This window comes from Sturnira hondurensis, unplaced genomic scaffold (assembly GCF_014824575.4).
Source record: "Sturnira hondurensis isolate 20B ecotype Veracruz unplaced genomic scaffold, ASM1482457v3 Scaffold0017436, whole genome shotgun sequence".
In the NCBI taxonomy this organism is placed as follows: Eukaryota; Metazoa; Chordata; class Mammalia; order Chiroptera; family Phyllostomidae; genus Sturnira; species Sturnira hondurensis.
The window spans coordinates 16,695,262-16,716,763 of record NW_028090067.1 but is presented as its reverse complement, the minus strand read 5'-3'; the positions used below and the strand labels follow the sequence as shown (position 1 = coordinate 16,716,763).

General features: G+C 60.7%; 1 protein-coding gene across 3 annotated transcripts; it reads right to left on the bottom strand.

Annotated features, from left to right (window-relative positions):
- Positions 1 to 706: 706 nt before the first annotated feature.
- MICALL1 (MICAL like 1) lies at positions 707 to 20,922 on the bottom strand. Of its 3 annotated transcripts, none has more exons than XM_037067940.1 (17): positions 20,448 to 20,922; positions 16,674 to 16,722; positions 16,243 to 16,384; positions 13,700 to 13,779; positions 12,527 to 12,669; positions 11,700 to 11,820; positions 11,188 to 11,611; positions 9,844 to 9,901; positions 8,650 to 9,065; positions 7,002 to 7,417; positions 5,640 to 5,774; positions 4,923 to 5,049; positions 4,707 to 4,797; positions 4,475 to 4,548; positions 3,140 to 3,254; positions 2,895 to 2,941; positions 707 to 1,830 (listed from the first exon to the last, which is right to left on the bottom strand). In XM_037067940.1, the coding sequence occupies exons 1-17, from the start codon at positions 20,591 to 20,593 to the stop codon at positions 1,709 to 1,711; spliced, it is 2,706 nt and encodes a 901-aa protein (XP_036923835.1). In that variant the 5' UTR covers positions 20,594 to 20,922; the 3' UTR covers positions 707 to 1,708. The 3 variants fall into 3 exon arrangements, with proteins under 3 accessions (XP_036923835.1, XP_036923836.1, XP_036923837.1); XM_037067941.1 differs by having other exon boundaries at positions 11,700 to 11,790; XM_037067942.1 differs by lacking the exon at positions 11,700 to 11,820 and having other exon boundaries at positions 11,188 to 11,612; positions 20,448 to 20,920.
- Positions 20,923 to 21,502: the final 580 nt, after the last annotated feature.

Here is a 21,502-nt window from a genome sequence, read left to right as displayed (position 1 = left end):
CTCTGCCAGCAGCCTCAGGAGAGGGGCCAGTTCAAGAACATTCCGTGGGAAGCCTGTGTCCACGCACCCCCCAGAACCTGAGGCCAGAGGCTGCAAAGTGACAAGGATAGCTGTCCTCCACTTCAAAGGCCACACCACATGGTCCAGAGACAGCAAACTGGAGAACCCCAAGACAAATTCATCTGATCCTTAAGTTCAGGTCAATCACCCACATTTACAAATCACACACACACACACGATCTGGATTTCTAGCTTCTTTTTAAAATGGGAAGACACGATGCAGGGCCACACTCCCACAGGCTGCAGCCAACTTGAGGAAGGACACCCCCCTTTAGTAGTAGCATAGGCACACCCCAGGGCACCCCAGACCCTGCCACCCCAGCCTCTTGACACCAAAACAGCCTCATGGAGCCGTCCCTCAGCTTCCACTCAGCCTGGTCCATGCACCCCAGCCCCTGAAAGGTCCTCGAGTCGGTGACGCCGGCTCCAGGTCAACAGGCACATTTGGAAGGAGGCCACCAGGTGCTGCTGGGGCAGGAGCCCCCTCTCCCTGTGGAGCAAGGGAGCCCAATGGCAGGCAGGGGGCCAGGGGCTCCGCTGGTGGGCAGCCCTACGTGCCCACCTGGGCCAGCAGAGATGCCTGGCCCTGAGGAGCAGTGGGGGCAGGAGAGAAGGCAGGCCTGGCCAGGGAAAAGCACCCCAAGTCTGCAGGGCCCCAGCAATGAGGTGGTCTCCGTTTACTGTGGGCAAGGCAAACCCCCACAAGTTCACTCAGTGCGATCTTCCCCCAGAAGTGTGCTGAGGGCAGGGGGCCCTCGGGTGCCCCCCAAATAGCTTATAGCAACAGTGTTTCAACCCAGAGCTGCTGGGCACAGTCCCTGGGGAAAAGGCATTGTCCCCACCAGCTCCCCCCAGTGGGTGTGGCCATCAGCCCTTTGGTGGAATGAGTCTCCAGAAAGAACGAGCAGGAGTGTGAGGAGACAGACTGGTGATGACCACACACAGGAGCGGCTGCCATCCCCCGGGGGCACTCAGCGAGGCGGCAGACTACAGCGTGTTGGAGAACCAGGGTTAGCACCTACATGAAGCATACCCACTCAGTAGATAAGGGACCAGAGACCCCTGCTGGGAGGCTCAGCACTAGGACACCGCCTTCCCCAGGGCCGCCCCGGGGAGGTTCCCTCCACAGCAAGGGAAGTGCCTCCTAGAACTTGGAGAGAGGGAGCGGTTTTGTCCATCGTGCGTGTTCGTGTCTGAGGGCGCAGTCACTGAACAAACTCAGAGGCGCCATGGATACAGCTCCTGAGCAAGGAGAGACAGACCCAGGGCAGCCAGCCCAGGACAGGAAGATGGACTTGGGGCTGGGGCCGGGGCAGGAAGCAGCTGGGGCAACCGAGCCCCGCCTGTGGCCCGCCAAGAGGCGCAGGACCCTAGAGGCAGGAGACCCATGGCAGACCCCGTGGTGGAAGGACCCTCGGTTCAGGACTTTGGCAGCCAAGAATCCCATCTGGACGTGACCAAGGGAAGGAGGAACAAGGAGCTGCCCGTCACAGCAGGCGCAGGGCGGGACAAGGGGCAGGCGCCCTCGGCCATGCCGCTCCGTGGACCCAGGCCCCGCTGGCTTGTTGGGGCCATCACAGCATCTGGAGTCATCAGAATCCGAGTGACAGGGCTGAGCCAGGAAGGGGTGGTGGAAGTCCCCTTGCTGTTAGCTCTTGTCCCCCGGGGACTTGCTCTTGGTGTCACGCTTGTTTCCTAGCAGCTTCAGCACCTTCATGGTCTTGAACTTCCCCTTCTTCCTGCTCTCGGATTCAGCCTCCTTCTGGAACTCTGCAGGAGGGAAAGCGGTCTCAACGACATCGGGGAGGGGGTCCCTCGGGGCAGGCCGGGGCAGTGACGGAGGCATGGGAGCGCCAGGCCGCAGGGGCAGCTCCACCAACTCCCCCTGGGCCTGCACAGGCCGCTGCGTCTCTCCAGTCCTCGGCTCTTCGCCTGTAGGACAGGAACCACACCCTCTCCCAGGGTTTTGACAAGGATCTGAGATAAAGGAACGGGAGAACAGCCTGGGAGCTCTGAGGCACGGCATACATCTATCTGGAACAGTCTCATTCCCCAGGCTGGTGCGCACAGCCCTGTGGGCTGCAGTACGAACACCGACTGTCGGGGCTAGGAGAAACCTCGGAAACCCTCTCTCCAGGAGCCTAACTGTGCAGACGAGGAGAACATGGGTGCAGAACAGACCAACACCCACTGAGCCCTTTATAAGTGCCAGGCCCTGGTGAAGTGCTTTACACACATCATGCCAGTAGTCCTCTGCACACACCTGGGAGGCGGGGCCTCACCACCCCCACTCTGCAGACGGGGTGAGTCAGGCCTAGAGGGGTGAAGTGGCTGACTCCCATGAGGACGCACCAGCAGCCACCGGGACTGCACCCCTGGCAGCCTGACTGGAGGCCAACCCTAACCACAGGCCACAGCCTGAGTCACGGGTGGAACCGAAGCTACGCCCAGACTCTGACTCCCAGCCCGCTGCTCTCTCAACCAACCCTGCACGGCCTTAGTCCTGGCGGGTCCTGCTCGTTGCATGCACAGGCTCTTCTGGGACCAGCTGCACGCCATCCCGAGGAGTGCAGAGCTTACGGCAAACCTCGCTGAGAAAATGCTCACTGGCACCTCAGGCCTCCCGGGGCACCGGGGCACCCACCCCATCCCCCAAGTCCAGGCCTCGGGCTTCCTGGCTACGGGCTGGCCTGCCTCGCTGCACATGGCCTCCCCAACAAAACAGCGGCTGGGAGCTGGCACATGCCAGGCCATAGCACCCACTCCAACCCTCCCTGCAACCTGCCCCCACCCTCCAGGAGTTCAAATGGGCCGGCGCCCCAGGGCAGCCTCACCTTTCTTCTTGATCATGGCTTCCAACATCTTATCTTCCTCTTCCTCCCTGAAATGGGAAAGGAAAGCTAAAGGTCCCACAGGAGGAAGGGCCAGAAAAGCTCTCGGTCCCGCCCAGCCTCCGACTCCACAGCGGCTGAACAAGGGTGCCCTGGGATCGCAGGCAGGGAGGGCAGGGCTGGCCTGGCCCGCTCTGGGCCCGCCCTGCAAGGGGTCCCCAGGGGAGCCCCTGTCCCCGGCCTGTCACCTCTGCCGGTCCTCATCCAGGCAGTTGACGATGGCATTGCGCTGCTCGATGAGGGTCACAATCTCCTTCATCAGCACCTTCTCCCGGCCCCGATCGTCCTCAGTCCAGTCTTTTTCTGCCCAGGGGAAAAGCTGGGGGTGAGTGGCAGGAACGCCCTCCTGTCTTCCCCGGAAGCCAGGAAGCAACACCTAAGCACTAAGTTTGAGGACAGTAAGGAGGGTCCCAGATGGGTGGGGATTACAAGTTTTTGGAAAAATGAAGGTTATCATAGATGAGACCAAGGATACTAGGCTGCCTACCAAACACACCACCCTTTAAGGGGGCCCAGGGAGGCCAACACAGCACCTGTTCTGAGAACAGAGCCCAGCACACACCAGGTGGCTTCCTGCTGTCATTCATTCATTTATTCACTCTTTCATTCATCGTTCATGGTGGTTTCCTACACGAGGCAAGGTTCGGGCTGGGCCTCATGAGAGCCTCCTAAGGTGGGCTGGCCAGAGTGGGGCAGGGGTGGGGAAAGAACAGAGGACCCCAGGGGTCCTCATGCAGGAGAAGCGAGGTCACCTGAGTGGCATATTGGAACATTAACGAGCTGCAGCTGCGGCTCACTCCTTGTCGTGACCACAGACCCCAACTCAGCCACCTAACAACCATCAGCCCTCAGAGGCCACGGAGCACTTCCACATCCACTGTCTCCTGACCCCAAGAACACCCTGCAAGGCAGGCACCTTCATCCTGTCTTACACTCAAAGCCACCGAGGCTCCGCAAAGCTGAGAAAGCTGCCTCCCTCCCTGTCCCCTGCCCCCAGCACACTGGCAGCAAAGTGCGAGACTGCCTGGCCCCACACTCGATCCTGAGCCAGCCAGCGGGGCCTGCCCCTCCTTCCCAGAGTCATTCTGAGTCAAGCTGCACAGGGAATCCTCTGCCTTCCCTCCCCCTGCCACTCAGGTCCTGCCATGCTCTGGCCTGACGGCCACGAGCCCAAAGCTGCCTCTGGACAGGCGTCTGTTGTCATCGCCTCACGGGGACGGCCCTGAGCTCTGAGCCCCACCACCCCCAGGACCTGTCCCTCGTGTTCTGGGAGAGGACACAGCCACAGGCACTGTGCTCCCAAGCTTGGTGCTCTCTGTGAGCTGGTTACCTCCAACATCACGTGTCTGCACACTTCCTCCACGGTTCAACCAGACGGCACCTCCAGGCCATCTGTTTCCAGAGTCTGCGTGTCCGCATGGGCTCTGCCGCCCACAGCCCAGCCTGGAGGGGAGGACCTGAGTCCACTCCCCTGTCCCATCAGGGCCCCCAGGTGCCCAGGGAGCGCGTGCGGCAGGACTCACCCGGCTTGTTGAGAAGGCACCGAAGCTCATACTCCACGTCGGCCTGGCGCTGCTCTAGGTTCTGCTGTTTGAAGCTGTGGGGAGGGAATAGCCACCTATTGACTCAGCCCCATGCAAGGCTGCCCTGGCCTGTGCTGTCGGTGACAAGCGAAGGAAGACAGGGTAATCTCTCCATTCTAAGTCATCCAGCTCCTAGGAAGGGGAGCAGGGGCCGGGGGGCAGGAGGACTCACACGTAGATGAGCTCGGACTCCCGCCGCACCAGCAGGTGCTTCTCATGGATGAGCTTGAACCAGTCCACCAGCATGTCATCCTCACGGCCCTCTGGAAGGCAGAGGTCCCCGAGGCAAGGGTTGGCTGCAGGTCCTGCCCTCCGAGGAGGCTCCCCGAAGTGAGGGAGGCTCGGCCACCCCCGCCTCCCTGCCAGGCCCTCCCAGCAGCCCTCGAACCGTCCCCACCGCTGCGCAGCTTCTCCTCCAGCAGAACCCCTCGGAGCTCTAGGGCGTCCAGCTGGCGCTCGATGGTGTCCACCTCTCCATGGATGTCCTCCTCAGGGATGTACTGGTCAGCCTGGACCTGCCCAACAGTGCCCAGGTCACCACCCCTCCTGCCCGTCTGCTGCCAGGAGTGTCCCCATTTCTCCAGCCGGCAGCGGCCAGCACGGGCCCAGGGCCTGGGCTCTATCCCACACCCTGGGGGCAGAGGTAAGACCCCCGGGAGGGGAAGGGTTGGTGTGGCACATCCACAACCCCTCTGTGCCCTGGCCCCGGCGCCGACAGGCACACCCAGAGGGAGACACAACCTCCTGCCTCTCGTGGCAGCCCTGCCCCCTCCTTTGCCACTCCACAAATGGTATCACAGTGTGAGTGACCTTGTTATGGAGACAAACTTGAGAATGCCCCAGTCTATTTCACTGGAAGTATAACCTGTGAGTGTTTGGGTCCCTGAACTATTACAACAAGTGAATGCACCACCCATTGCTCCCGCCTGAGCACAGCTGATCTGCTCAAAATCCCCCTGCTTTCAGCTTGAACCTTCCAGCGATGCCACCCAAGTGCCCCCTCTCCTACACCCGAGGGCAACTGCCCTGGCAGCCCATCTCCTCAAAGTGCCCCGAGGGGAGGCGGTGACCAGGCCCAGGCTGGCTGGAAACTCCCAGCTGGTACCTTGCGCTTGATGAGTGGGAAGCCGTGTCCTGGAGCAGGTGGCCTGGCTGGCTTGGATCCCTTGGTAGCTTTCTTTGTGGCTGGGGACGCTGTGGGTGATGCCTTCCGGTTAAAAGGATTCTCCTTGCAGGAAGACTAGAGGCAGGGAGACACAACAGAGGGTAAGTCTGGGGAGAGAGTGGCAAGACCTCAGCTGCCTGAGGACCTTGGGCACAGGGGGCAGAGGGCCTGGGCAGAGAGGGGGTCTCCTGGCACTCAGGCCCTGACCCCCCAGTCACCCACCACAGGCTCCCATTTCCCGCACCCCCCTGACCCCGGCCCCTGCACAGTGGCTGCCCAGGGACTCGAAGCATCCTTATCTAACTCTCCCAGCCGCTCTGCACGGTGGGACTGTGATGCCCATTTATAGCTGGGACTCAAGTTCAGAGACCTTAAGTGACTGGCTCCGGGTCATGCACTTCCCAAGGGCCCCAGCGAGGGCGAGAATCTGTTTGAGGACAGGGCAGCCATCTAGCACTGGGGACAGCGGCCAGGACACGGAGTTCAGGGCTAGACAGAGCTTCCACAGCTCGTTCAGTTCTCAGAACCGCCCCTTCCCCAGAGGGGACTCTCTGGCTCAGAGAGGTGCAGCCCTTCGCCCAGCATGGCCCAGTCAGGAAGGGCAAAAGCACGGGCCCCACCTCCCACCTGGGCAGCAAACGGAGAAGAGCACCCCCTCCCTGCCTCTCCTCTGCTGGCCCCCTCGTGTGCCCAGAGCCCCATGCCTTTCTGTGGATGATCAGAACCTGGTGGCCCAAAGGGGTGCAGCTGCAAGAGAGGCCCCCTCAGGAACGAGGTGCCCAGAGGAACATCTTGACCCCCGGTTACCCCTGATCTGGATGTGGGACTGAAACAAGTGTGCAAACAGCCGACACAGGTCATGAGCTCCCTAGGACTGTCACCTCACACCCACTCCATTTCCAAGAGGAGAGGGCATGCAGGGAGGGGGCCTTGGGCATAAACGGGGCCTTGGTGAATGGAAGAGTGGACACTAGGGCGTGCAGATGGGCAGGTGGTAGCTGTGTAAATGGACCCCAATGCGGCAAGTGCATGGGACAGGCAGGTAAACAGGAGCCTGAATGCACTGATGCATGGAGGGCCCGGCGAAAGGACAGGAGCAGCGATGGACGGGCAGTCTGGCCGATAGACAGACTGGTGCACAGACGGGCCTGTGCCTCAGTGAATGGAGTGGTGGATGGACAGAGGGATGGGACCACGTAAGTCAGGAAGTAAGTGGCCCTGGACATTCCTGCCCTGAGGCCAGACCCCATGTGCTAGGCAGGACTGCAGCTTTACAGCTTTTAGCAAGGGCAAGGTACTCACCTTCACCTGGAGCTGTGGGGATGAGGCGCTAGGGGAAGGCACGAGGGTCTTATCTCCCACCAACAAGAGAGGGGTAGGGGTAGCGCCGCTGCAGGGCTTGGCTGGCTGGGGGCCCGAGCCGCCCTTAGCACTGGGAGCAAGGCCAGGGCTGGCTTGAGGCAGACGGCCCGTGGTGGGCTGCGCCAGCTCCCCAGAGGAGGACAGCGAGGAGTTGGCAGAGAGGCTGGCGGAGGTCGCAGGGGTGCCAGGGGCGTGGACTGCAGGCTCTGAGGAGCTCTTGGGCACCACTGGAGGCTCCAGGAGCTGCCCGCTGGCAGTCTGGCTGGAGCCCTCGGACGACAGGCTCTCCACACTGAGGGCTGGTGACGGGGTGGCCGAGGGCGGCTCCGAGTGTGAGAGGCGGGAGGCGTGAAGAGCTGTGCAGACAGATGAGCGAGTGGATGCCACGCCTAGCATGGTCCTCTTGTAATAGATCTGCAGGTGGCCTTGGCCGCCCATGTCCTTCCCCGTCCAGAGGAAGCCAGGGCCCAGAGTATCCGCCTCTCACTTCCCCTCCCTTATCTGATTGGACCCAAAATCAAAGCTGGCCTCAGCTGTGCCTCTGACCAGTAGCACAGGAGGGCGGGAGGGCAGCAGGAGGCGGGGAGGGCAGGCAGCCCTGGCGGCGGCTAGCCCTGGGCCAGGCACTGCCCTGCACCACTTCAGCCCTCAGGCGGGCGGCGATACCACGCCTGGAGGCATCACCATCTTCGTTTTCCAGACAAGGCAACAGACTCAGACAGAAGGCACTGACCCCAGCAAGGGCTGAAGCTGAAACCAGCTGTGTCTGGCTCGGAGCGCATCCCCTTGCCGTATCTCACACACCCGCCCTACTCAGCCCAGCTGGAGGGTCCTGGGGCTCCGGTAGGGGCCCGAGTGGGGACCCCAGGCCACCAGAGCACCTGCCTCTGATCATCTCCAACATGCTCTCGGCCCCACAGTCTGAGGGGCTCCCCTGATGTCTGGGAGGCACCTGTGGCGGGAAGGTGCCTGGGGCCAGGGCCTGAGAAGACTACAAGTCAGTGAGCGCCAAGAACACCATGTGCCTGATGAGAGCGAGCACTGGGCGGAGGGGACACAGTGCCCTGGAGCCAGCCCACCACTATCACTTTCCAGGTGAGGAGACCGAAGAAAGACCCAGGGAAATAACAGCTCAAAGTCACAAGGGCTGAGTCACAGAGAGCCAGGCAAAGCCGGAGGCTATCACCAACCGGAGGCAGTGACTAGACAGGCAGGGTGCAGGCTGACCCTGCCACGTGCTCTCCCACCTGCCCGATGCTAAGTGCTTCACTGCAGAACGCAGTTAATTCTCACAACGTGCCAGTGAGGCGGGTCATGGAAGGCTCAGTGAATGGAGTCTAGAGCCTGGCCTCTCCAGTGCTTAAGGGCTGTGAGACCCTGGGCAAATCATTTATCCTCTCTGTGCCTCAGTTTCCCCACCTGCAAAGGAGGGGTGCGATACTGACCACACAGGTCAGCTCCAAGGTTCAATGAGAGGACACATGTGAAATGCCCGGTGCCTGGCCTGGAGGGATCCCATAGAACCCCACACCCTCCCGCCCTGACCCTGGGGTTCCCACTGTCAGGAGGACCTCTGGACAGCACTCACCTAGTGGGGATGCACTAGGCGCTCGGGGGGCAAGGCGCTTCTTTGTCTTGGGGCTGCTGGTGGGAGTGATGCCGTACCAGGGGTGCAGGGACTTGGGTGTGCACTCCTGGAGGGCCTGGGCGGAGCCAGTGGCCAGGCTGGGTGCAGCGGGGGAGGAGCCAGTGGCCGGGCTGGGTGCAGCGGGGGGCTCCCCCACCTCCTCCTCCTCCTCCTCAAAGGGGTTGTAGGGCTTGGGCTCTAGGCCACCCTCTGCGGGGCTCCTCGGAGCCGTCTCTTCCGTGCCTCCATTCTCCACCCGCCCGCCGGCCCGGCCTGGTAGCCGGGGGCTGCTGCTCGGGGGCAGTGGGGCTGGCTTCTTCTTGGGTTCTGCCTGTACCAGCGTGATCCAAGGAGGGTCCTTCCTAGGGGCTGGAGTCCTGGAGGGTGGCAGGAAGAGGCAGAAACCATTAGGAAGCAAGGGGGACAGCATCCTTCTCTCTCTAGACAGTTCTAAGTCCACTTCTGAGAGGAAGAATGAGAAATTGCACCTGTCTCCTTTCCCAACCCTGGCATGGTGGGGCCTGTCTGGGCCCAAGGCCGAAATAGACTTACAGTCACATCCTCACCAGGCCCAGGAAAGGACCCACAGGGGCACCCTCTGTGACACTGAGAAAGTCACCTGGCCTCTCTGCCTCAGTCTCCCACTGGTGAAATGGGGACAATAACAACCATCACCTCTCAAGGTCACTGTAAGGACCCAGTGGGCACAGCACCTGGCACATGCAAGTGCCCACCTCTTCCCTCCCAGGCCACACAGGGATGCAGAGCTCCAAAGAGCAGCGGGAAACAGGTGTCCTTGCCTGGGATGCGGTGTCCCAGACGAAAGACCTGAGCTGGGTATGCAGCTGAGCTGTTCGGGGCTTTTCTATACCTGGCTGCGACTTCTCCCAAGTCGATGAGCCAGGCCTTAGGCCTCCCAGGTTACAAAGGCAGCAGAGGCTCCGCAGGTAAAGGATGCCAGAGGTGGCTGTCTCCACCAGGCACTGCTGCCCACAGGAGCCTCGGGGAAGGGGAGGCAGCACAACACTCCTTCCCCACCCAGAAATGTGGAGCACCCCACAGGCCTGCAGGAAGCCTTGATCCTGCCCCAAGCAGGCCCCAGGGGCCCCTCATTCCTACCACTAGGACCCTAAAAGCCTCTCGGAGCCAGCATACCTCTCTGACAGCTTGGGTGTCCCTCTCGGCTTGGGGATGGGGGGCTCGTGCAGCCTTCCTAGATAGGAAAGGAGAGTGAGACAGGCTCTCATGGGACAGGCGGCTGTGCGCTGGGCAGCAGAGCGGTGGGCCAGGGGACCCGGCCAGAACGCCTGCCTTGCCAGGGAGTGCCCTTCCTTCCTACCCGGCAGGTCACGGACACCAGGTGGCCCTGGCAACCTCGCCCGCATGCTTGCCTTCCCCACCCCAGGACTCAGGGAGATTAGATAAGCACCAGAGGGGACAGGTAGAGAAGGTCAAGGGGACAAGGCAGGGCATCTGAGGCTCTGTATGCATTTCAGCTGAGAGCGAGGAACCCGAGCGCCCCTCAGACACCTCCCCAGCACGGGCAGGAAACACTGTCCGGGCACAGCCCCAGCGCCACCAACTCCTGCAAGCCTCCCGACTCCCAAAGGTCCCCCAGAAATCCCACAGCAGCCTCTGCTCCCCCAACTTCACAGACTTCTGGTTCTACCAAAACCCCGGGTCTGTGCCTGTCTCCCCCTGGAGACTGGCAGTGCCTCAAAGGCACAAACACATCTGAACCACATCTCTGTCCCTGGTGCCCAGCTCAGGGCTGGGCTCAGAACAGGACTCGACTGCCCAGGGGGGGTCTCTCCCGACCCCCAGCCCCCAGGGTCTTTCCCAACCAAACCACCTTCCCTAACCCAATGCTGAGGGCCGCCCAGCTCGTCTCGGGCTACAGGAGCCTTGTCTGCACGAGCACATGGGAGCTGGGGAGGTCATCTGGGAAGGTCCTACAGTGAGGGCTGGGGCAGGGGTCCCCACTAGTTTTGACAAGCCCGAAGAGAGCCCCCAGACCCACCTGACCAGGGACACTCCCGAACCTGTCCCCTGCCCCCAGCCCCTGAGTGGTCCCCTACCAGACATCCAGACACAAACAAGTACAAGAGCTGGGCATGGGAGGGGAGGTCACCTGGGGCGTGCCAACTGGCCAGACACACAGAGTCCCAGACACAGCCGGGACACAGGCACACAAGGGTGCCCTTGCTACACACCCCGAAGCCGAAGCACAGAGCAGGAAGGCACACAAACACCCGACGCCCACCGCACGGGGCAGCCGGGGCGCAGTCTATGGATGTCTGTCTGTCGGAGCTGCTCCCACAGCATGGGGAGCAGAAATGGCACCGAGGCTTCAGTCACAGCTTGCTGCGTGAACTGATCACCTCAGAAAGAGCTGTCCCCACATGGACACACAGGCACAGAGTGTGGCCCCATCCGCCCTCCCAGTGCGCACGTGCATTCAAGCACCGGACACACCCCAGCCAGCTGGACCCTGCTCACCATTCACTAGGCCGCCACCACCACCTGGCTCCAAGTTCTCGGGCTGCAGGCTGGATCGGGGCCGGGGCGTGGGGGGCGTCTGGGCTGTGTTCTCCAAGGCTTTCCTGGGGGCGGGCAAGGGGCGGCCGGCCTGAGGGCTGGCCAGGTCCTGCAGTTGGTCCGGCATGCAGGGCTTGGTGGGCACCTGGGGCCGGGCCTCAGCCACTGCAGCTGCACTGGGGCTGCTTCCTTCCACATCCTTGGCTTCTTCTGCTGCTTCTTTTGCATCTTCTCGCTGTTGCTTTGGCTGTGGGGGGGACTGGGGCTTGGCCCCTGAGCGCCCTCCCGGGCCCAGCCGGGCACAGGTCTCCGCACACACGAAGGTGCCCTCCTCAGGCCCGCTCCTGTAAGCCCCGGGCACCAGGGCGCTGGAGCACTGCCGGCACCTGCCAGGGAGGGCAGGACGGGCATTCACCGTGGCCAGACAGCCCGGCCCACCACACGATCTACCCACTTCCCCTCCTCCCACCTACCCATCTGGATCCTGTCTCGATGCCCTGGACTTCCCAGAGGGAAGGGAAAGGGCAACTGTCAGGAAACTGTGCAACATGCATTCGGTTTGTGCTGCAAGAGGAAGTGAAGGTCCCCCCACCTCTGGGGGTACGGTGACCATGATCCGGTGCCTGTGGCAATTGTTGGTCACCGGTTCCCTGGCTCTTCAATATTTTATTTTCTAATTTCTTTTTTTTAAGATTTTATTTATTTATCTTTAGAGGGGAAGGGAAGGAGAGAGGGAGAGAAATATCAATGTATGGTTGCCTCTCCTGTGTCCCCTGCTGGGAACTGGCCTGCAACCCAGGCACGTGCCGACTGGAAATTGAACCACGATCGTGTGGTTCGCAGGCCCGCGCTCAATCCACTGAGCTACACCAGCCAGGGCTGATTTCTTTTTTATAACATGTATTTTCTACATTATTTGTATGTTCCTTGCCTCTTACTCTATTTTCTTTGAACCTGGCTTCCCCTGGGAGCCACACACACACAGAAAGCAAATTGCTATTGGGAGTTTTTAAAAATCCTCCCTGCCCCCGGTAGTTTTCAAAGCGAACTGCACCCCTTAAACGTCACGGGGAAGTTGGCCTCACAGCTTGCCAGCACAGGAGGCAGAACCCTGCTCCAGCCCTGTTTCCGTCTCTAGCTGTGTGGCTGGGCAGTTCCCCCAAGCCTCAGTTTGCTGCTCAGTAAATGGGGACAGGCCAGACGTGCCAGCATGCGGCGGCACAGAATCCACAGAGGCTCCCTCCCTGCTGTTGGGGGGTTGGGGTCAAGGCCCTGCCCCCAGGCTCCCACAGCCACTCACCGGAAGCAGTGCCGGTGGTACAGCTTGCCCTCGGCCAGGTAACGCTGCACCAGGTGCACATGCTTCCCGCAGGCCGCGCAGGTGCTGCTGGGTGTCTGGTGGGCACCCTGCTCCAACTGGTGACCTGAGGAGAGCTCCTCGCCCTGCAGGGGACAGGGCGGGCAGGTTGGGGTGGGCGAGTGGTCACCAGCCATCCTGTTCCCCCCTCTCATGGCCACTGGGCCCCTTCTCACAGGTGAGAAAACTCAAGCCACAGAGGGTGATAGACCTATGCAAGGTCACTGAGCCAGGAGGGAACAGAAGTCCTGACTTCCAGTTTCTGGGCCAACGCCACCAAAAAGGTAGCACCTGGCTGAACGACCCCACCCCCTCTCGGCTTTTACTGTGTCCCATCCCTGCAGGTTGCCCCCCATGGGTGACTGTCCTCTTAGGCACACCTGACCCCTTTCTCTGCCCCTCCTAGAGCCTCAGCAGATTTAAATCCCAGATTTTCTACTTCTAAGCACCATGACCTTGAGCAAGCTGCTGGCAGCCCTGGGCCTTGGCTTCCCACCTGCAAACCAGAATCCCGCATCCCTGCCTATCTCAGTCCTGCACCCGCTCACTGGCACCTGCCCTGGGCCAGGTGCCCTGTCCCCCGAGAGCTCCAGCAAGTAGCAGACTCGAGCAGGTGGGCCAGCCCTCTGCGCACTGCGAAGTGCTGTCCGAACGTGAAGGGCTGGTGTCACCCCTCGAGGCACCCTGGAGCAGGGGACTGGCAGTGTGGCTCCACTCCCCAGCTCAGAGACACTGGATACGTGACCCAGCCTGTCTGAGGGTGTTTTCTCATCTGCGTATCAGGACAGCTCATTCTGACCTCCCAGGGCTTGTTAGGGGCTGAATCACCCGGGGAATCTCAAGCTCTGTCTCAACAGGAACGAAGGCCAGTACTTGTCATACTACTGCTGGGAAAATCCTGTCAGGCCTGGGATGGCAGAGTCAGTGCTGTGATTTATGTCCCCTCCCCAGGCCCGGCACGTCCTGCCCCTAATCTCTGTCCTGGCTTGTGAGACTCTACTTCCAAGCCAGTGGGAAAAGGACCGAGCGCCATCCGAACACCACAGTACCAGTCGTCCCCGCTCCACCTGACCTCTTCACCCACACCCCACCCGCCCACCCCGGGCACCTGCCTACCTGAGCCCTATCTCCTGGTTCCGGCGGAGTAGAGGGCGGGGTGGAGGGTGCCAGGCCCTTTCCAGGTGGTGAGACGCCAGCTGCCAAGAGACAGGAAAGAGACCTGAGGCAGGTGGAGAGCCTGGAGTCCCAAGAGGCCCGCCCCAACCTGGTCTAAGATTTGAGCTCTGAAGCCATCGCCTTTGATCCCAATGCAACGTGGCGGCCCTCACAGGCCAGGGGACAGGATACCTCCACTTCCAAGCTAAGAGCCAAATGCAGGCTACTTCACCTTGCGCATGCCTCCGCGACAGGGGGTGGTCCCAGAACTAACGGCGCTCATGAGGGGCAGGACGGGGAAACCCCCTCCCACCAGGGTGAGGGCCTTGAAGGGGAAGAAAAGAAAGGGACCACATGGTGCCAGCCCAAGGCTCAGGACAGGGGGCTGGCTCCCTGGGGCCGACCAGGAGCTGCCCCACCTGCGAGCAGGGAGGCAGCTGTGGCCCAGCACGCTGCCTGCACTCCCTCAAACCAGTTGAAACCCACCCACCCACCCTGCCCAGCTGCCTCCAGCCCCCCTACTCTTTCGTTCCTTCAGCGAATATTCACTAAGCCCCTACTTTGTGATTAAAATAAAACACCCCAATTCACAGAACTGTATAACAAAAAACCCATTTCACTGTATGACAATTTTAAAAATAAAACGCAAGTTCCTGGCTATGGTCTAGAACAGCGTTCACCAAACTCCAGGTCACAACCCATGGAGGGACCCTAGGATCCACTGGGCAGAGCGCAACCAGCTCCCTCACAAGGTGAAAGAGAAAATTTCTGTGCACATCACGTGTGGTAAGGGGAAGAGCCATTTCCTGAAACTGGTTTCAATTACATACATGTGCGTGACCTTGGATTGTGATGGGAACTCTATTTCCTACCATGGATCATGGTCCAAAACTTTGGAAGCCTAGCTGCCTAATCCAGTCCCTGCCCCTATGGCCCCATCTGTCCCCTCCTCCCCCCACCTCACCCACTGAAGCACACAGACCCCTGCTGCCCTCTTGCCAGGAACACTCCGTCCCAGGTCTTCACATGGCCTCCCGCTTCTCCTTGCTCGGGCTGAGCTCAAACGCCACCTCCTCGAGGAGGCCCTCCCCGGCCACTCACCTGTCGTGGCCACTTCCTCTTCCCATTTTCATCCCATTACCTTATCTTGTTTTTTTATTGGGTTCTCCTGAAATTATATCACTTTTTACATTGTTCTCTATCTCTCTCCCTTGTGATTCTAGGTAAGCTCAGCTCCAACCAATGGAATAAAGACATCATAACAATACTCACCTTGAGTCCTAAGTAAGAGCCAGACACGGGTTTATACCTCCTCCTTTACACCTCACATCAACCCTGTGACATGGGCACTATTCTTGTCCCCAGTGCAAAGGGGAAACTGAGGCAGAGAGGTGCCATGGCGGCCCAGTGTCACCCAGATAGTAAACAGCAGAGAAAAAAGTTTGAGTCAACTCTATTAACTTCTACCCTATTGCCCCTCACCAAAGACTCAGGGGTTGAGAAATCCTTTTAATTGGACTTCTATTAAAATACATATAATGGTATTTTTTTTCAAATATAACATTAATCCCTAGCAATATCTCCAGGAAGGAGGAGTAACAGATTATTTGAATTTTTATGCTTTTTTGTGTTCTAAATTGCCGACAATAAGCATGTTTTACTTTTAAAAAGGAAAACAAAGACCTGACTTCATAGAACACTAAAAGAGATGGGCTGGGACTGTCCGCGCGGAGAGGCAAGAGACTGGGCTGAAATGGGGCAGGGAAGGGGCAAGGGGCCCCCCTCCTCGGGACCCGAGGGCAGCAGGACCCGGAGCAGGAGTCAGGGCACTGCCTTCTCCAAGCCTTTCTGCTTTCCTGCTGTGTGACCTTGAGCTCCGTGCCTCCCCTGTCTGGGTCTGCTTCTCTACAGGAGAGGCCTAGTTGCACCCAGGAGATTTCCGCATGGGGGTTCTGCAGTCAGGAGACTGTGCAGCCCCCAGGGACTAGACTCAGCAGAGAAGTACCCTAGTACTCAGGGACCCCCCGCCCCGAACTCCCCAGCCTCTCTCTTGGTTCTCAGGCCTTGAAGGTCGCCTCTAGGGAAGACACTGCACCACGGCTGCACAGGGCCCTTCCCACTGGAGGAAAACCCCAGGGAAGTGTCTGCAAACAGGAAGTGAGGGCGGGTGCAGAGCGGTGAACTCACAGACAGCGGGTACCTGCTCCACTTTGTCTCCCTCATGTTATTTTGCTCTGTTGCGGGCGGCTGTGTTCACTGTCTGTCCCCCCCCTCCCCGGCCCCAACAAGACTGGGTGCTCCAGGAGAGCAGCGACCCGTTCACTGCTACACCCTCGCACAGCGCTGTTTCCCTCAATAAAGAGCATCTCAATGAGTGAATGAATGATCCAGTGTATGAATGGCATGCTGCCTCGCCAGCTGGCAGTTTGCAGCTCAGGAGAGGACCACCCGTCCCCAGCCCCAGCCCCAGGGCCAGTCTCTCTGAAGGCCTGGCCCGCTCTCACCTTGGTCAGGGCTGGCGAAGTGGTTGTAATACTGGGACACGTAGGTCATGATGCTGAGGCAGTCAGGCACACTCGTGGAGACCATGTCACTGGGGTCCAGGAGAGCAGGGATGCCCAGCTTCTTCTCCGCCACTTCAAAGGCCTGGGGTTGGGGCAAAGAGCAGCCACAGCAGGAAGGGGGGGAGGAGGCAGGGTCAGTGGGCACCCCTCAGCTGAGGCCCAGCTTAACTCCCCTCTAAGGGATGAGGGGTCAAGGACAGGGGTGACTGTGGGCAACCCTCAGCTCTGACCCCCCAGGATGACCTGGAGAAGGAGAGGTGCTCCAGGGAAAAGTGGGCCAGAGGGAAGCAGGGGATAGGGAAAGGAGCAACCCTGCCCATCCCCCAACCCCCATACACAGCCCCTTGGGCTTCCGTCTGTCCAGGACTCACCAAACGGTTATTCTCGAACACGTTGTCCTTGGAAAGTGAGTCAAAATCTCTGCAAGAGGCAAAGGGGAGGAGGTGCATGGAGGACGTGGCCCCAGGCAAGGGCGAGAGTCCAAAGTGGTCAGGTGGAGAGGATTGTCCTAAGGGGAGGGGTCTGCCAGCTGTCAGGGAGGAAACTGAGGCACCAAGCACACAGTTTGCAGTGATGGGCCTGCCCAGTAGGGGCACAGGATGAGCTCAGGGCCCCCAGAGGCCTCTAAGCATAGGCTGCAAAGCACTTGGAAGCCATAGGGCTCAAGTCCAAGCTTTCAGGCTTAAGATCCCTCAGCTGGCTGCGAATCCAGACACCCTTCCCCGGGAAGCCATAGCCTGAGTCAGTAGCAAAGATAAAACTGAGACAAAGGCAAATGCTTATAAAAACAGGGACATCTGAGGAACGAGGACCTCATGCTGGCATGTGCTGAGCTCCCATCTTGAATTTACATTATTTTAAACTCTCTCTGCCAGGCATTCGCCCCATGTTACAGACGAGAACACTGAGGCCCAGAGAGGGGAAACAGCCAGGCCCGGGAATCCACATTCCATGTCCTTCTACCGCACGTCTCAGACCTGGAGAAGCCTCACCAACGTGCACAACCCCAATGCGGCCCAAAGATGAATGTTTTTTTTACTGGGGCAGAACAGGTTTGGACTAGCCTGGAAACCACACAGAGTCCAGAGTTGCCGGCAGCCTCTGAACATGGGCTGCCCTGCCTGGGCCACTCCTCAGGATGCCTTCTCTTGGGGGGGCAATGAAGGCTTTCTCAGCTTCTAAGCTGGGACAGGTGAGAGGCAGCAGGGCTGCCTGGGGGACCCAGGGAAGGGACAGCTGGCCAGCCTGCTGGCTTTATTTATCCCCCGCCCCTCCTTTAGGCTGCTAACGTGGCTGAAACCGGTGGAGGCAGCCCAATCTTCTTGCTCAAAGCCTCCTGGGGGCCCCCCTCCCCCCAACACAATGCCTCTCCTTCTATGGCTGAAAACTGCAGCCTGTCTGCCCCATGCAGTGGGCCCAGAGGCCAGAGCAGACAGCTCATCCTCCAAGGCCAGGATTCCAGACCCCGCTTTCCCAGGCTGGGCTGAGTGACCTTGAACAGGGCGGCAGTCTTTGCAGCCTTATTTTCCTATCTACGAACGAGGGGAAGCTCTAGTGCCACCCCCCTGGCTGGTGGGGAAGGCTGGTGGAGTCTGCGCTTGGTGAAGGGCAGGCCTCCCAGATAAGGGAGAGGGTGAGCACGCCCCTCCTCACTGAGTCCAGGTAGGGTGAACCGAGAACCCTGGGAGAAGTGGCCGGGAGGTGGACTGCAGAGAGGGAGGTGGCTGCATGAGCTTGGGTCCCCTTTTGTCAGTGCCAGGCCACTAATTCCTCCCTTCAGCTGGGTCCCTAACTCCCCTTGCTTTGCCATTATCTAAGAGCAGGACACTCAGCGACCTACAGAACCTCCTCAACCTCAGGCCCCTTGTCCATGACTCTCTGAAAGGGGCGAGGGGACACCTGCATCGGCCCCAGACAAAGACGTTCCCAGACTGAATGGGGCAAGGCAACTGGTCCCGCCATTTGTCTTGGTCTCCCCAACAGTGTCCCTGGAAGGCTGGGGTTACACGTTGCTCTCACCCTGTGGCCCAGACGCCCTGCCTGGTTCCTGGCATTTAGGAGGCACTCAGTAAATGCTTATTCGGTGAATAAAGGTTGGAAACAGTGTGAAAGCTGTAAAGGCCCCCAAGACACTACAATTCTTCCTCCTCATGAATCTGGCTTTAGTAGCAGAGATTTTCCGAGAGTTTCAGAGCCTGGTAAGTTCTATTTGGCTCTGAGAGAGATGAAGGGCACAGAGATGAAGGGCACAAAGATGAGGCTCAAAAAGAAAATGAAACCCACATGGTGTCTCCTTGAAGACGAGGAGACATCTGGGAGGCCTCCCCAGCCCGTCCCTCTGCGGCAGCACTGCCCACACGGAGGGTCCATCCCTGCTCCCACATGTCACTACCACAGCGTGGGGCGCTGTGTGCGGCTGGTCTCTCTGCTGGCTGGTTACCTCCATTACCAGGCACAGAGCCCACTGCCGAGCAGCGACTCTGTAAGTACTTGTTGAATAGATGAAGACACTTTTGTCATCACCCCGCTGCTAACTGATGCTAACTGAATGCTCATTGCCTCATTTAACCCTCACAACAGCCCTTCAAACCACTTTGCAGATGAGGGAACTGATGCCTGGCAGGATCCAGTGATGTCCCCAGGTGATGACGCCCCTGGGGCATGGAGGCTCAGACCCTACACCCAGCAGCCTGCACTTCAATGGTGGCAGGCTCAGGTCCGCCAAGTGGCTTATTTGATACCCAAGTCCCTTCACACACTGGCCCTGTCCCCTGCCTTCCACCCCCCCCCCACAACCTGCCCCTCAGCCAAACAGCAGAGCCCTCCAGCCCTCCACTCCTTTCTGCTTGCCCTTCTCCAACCTTCAAGCCGCCACTCCTGAGCCCTTCCCCCACCTCTATTAGTGCCCACAGCAGACGGGGCATGACCATGTCTGTCTGCACTTCATCTTGTTCACTGCTACATTGACACCCCTAAAACTCCTCCACGGCCCAACCCAGCACCCACAGACATCGTACCACGTGGCTCAGAGTAAGCAAAGGGCCCTGTGCCATCGAATCCTTGAGGGCATCCTTTGCCTCCTTCCTCAAAGCCCTCCGGGCCCATCTCTGGGGAGGCCGGTCTGTACATAGAACAGAGACCCCAGGCCCTGCAGGCTCAGGGTCCCATGCTGTGGGCACAAGGAATGGTGGGCACTGAGAAACTTTCGCTCGTTGCTTTTATGAATGAATGGAGGGATGGATGGCAGAGGTGCCAGGGCCCAAGGCAGAGGGAGCTGCTCCGGGGTCTGAATCAAGTTCCCCATGAGAACCTCTCTGGGCAGCTGGGGACAAGAGGGGGCATTTCATACCCTGGAGCAGCCCAATGGTGGCTGTCATATCAGACACTATGAGTCTTCACTTGGCCTTCCTGCCCCACTGAGGACCACAGGACCCTGGGGGCGCACGCCCAGGGAGGCAGGTCTGTGTCCTGATGGGCGTTACGGGGGGGGGGGGGGGGGGGGGGGGNGGGGGGGGGGGGGGGGGGGGGGGGGGGGGGGGCTTCACATCCATTCGTCCCAGCACCGTTAACCTAGGGTCTCCTCTGAGCCAGGCACTAGCGCCCAGGAGACAAGATCACGTGGGGAAATCAGAGAAGCGAGGTTCACTGTACTCAGAACAAGGGGGCCCTTCACAGAGGGAAGAGGCCTCACCGCCTCGCCAGGTGGGGGTGCTCAGTGTGTCCGTGTGCCCGAGCACAGTTTAGTGCGGGGAAGTCCCAGGTGTCAAAGAGGGCTTGGTGCCCCTTCACAGAGCGTGGGGCGGAGTGGGGCGGGGGGCGGGGGGCGTTTGAGTCCCTCGGGCGGAAATCGGTGCCTTGTGGGCGTGGCTACTCCCACCCCCTTACCCCCCGGCCAAGGAGGTGCCCGCGCACTGGCCGAGTCAGGGTCCCAGTGGGCGGGGTCAGAGGCCTCCTGAGGCAGGATTGGGCCCCAGGCTGGGGTCTCCGTGACCCTACAGGCATCAGGGCTTGTGGGTAGGGTCGGAGTCCGGGTCTCCGGGGGGCGGCGCCTGCCACCTACCGGGCCCCGCGTCACTGAGAGGGGCGGGGGTCCCCAGCCCGAGCCGCGCCGCCCCGCTCCGCTCCCCCGCCCTCCCGGCACTCACAGCAGGTCGGGCCGGTGCCGGTGCAGGATGGCGCAGAAGGCCAGGCCATCCCGGAAGGAGCTGCTCAGGTTGCGGATGTCCACGCCGCGGTAGCCCTCGCACTGGCGGCGGCACCAGGCCAGCAGCGCGCCCCGCGGCCCCGCCATGAGCCGCGCGGGGCGCCGCCCGGCTTCGGGCGCTGCCCGGCTCGGGCTTCACCCTCGGGCCCACCTCAGGCCGAGTACCGGCGGCGGCTTCGGCGCGGCCCTGCCCGGCGCTGCTCCGAACTCCCGGCGCCGACCGGCTGTCGCGGGGCGGGCAGGAGGCGGGGCCGCGGCCTGGGGTACTCGCTCGGGCTGCGGCGCGGGGTCCCGGCCCGGCAGCGTGCTCCCCGCCCGGACCTGCCCGGACCAGCCCGGCCGGCCGCCGCCTACTCACCGCCTCCCTTTCCCCTGGCTGTGGGCCGGCCGCGGGCGCCTCGGTCCCCGCCCGCCGCCGCCCGGGATCGGGGAGGGGGCGGTGGCCTGGCGCCCCACCCAGCGGCGACTCCGCCCCCAGACGCGGACCCCCACCCCCACCGGCCCGGCACCCCTCGGTGATCCCCAGTCACAGCTTCCACACGGTGGCTTCTCAGGGAACTCTAGGGCGGACCCTGAACCCCTCACCCACTGCCAACTAACCCTTCCCCACATGACTTCCTCCACCCCACCGCCTCCACCACGTAGCCCACCAGGAACTCTCTTTCTTCCTCCCATCCTGAATCCTTCTCGCTCTTTGGCCTAAAACCCAGCAAATTCCCCACATGGATATCGCTAAACCCACCTAGCTACCCTGGCCTGAAACTTTGGGAGACTCCCCCCCACCCCGCCACCTCAGGCCACTCAGGCAGTTCCCCTGCAGACTCCAATGCACCCCCAAAAGGCCACCAGCGTCCTTCACCCTATCTCACCACTCCAAAACGCCCCTGACCTCCAGGCTGACATTCCCCGGCCCCACAGCCTGCCAGGGAGACTCCATGGTGTATGGAGCCTGACCACTTGTCCCGCGGGGTTCTGACCCTCTGTGCTCAGGGATCG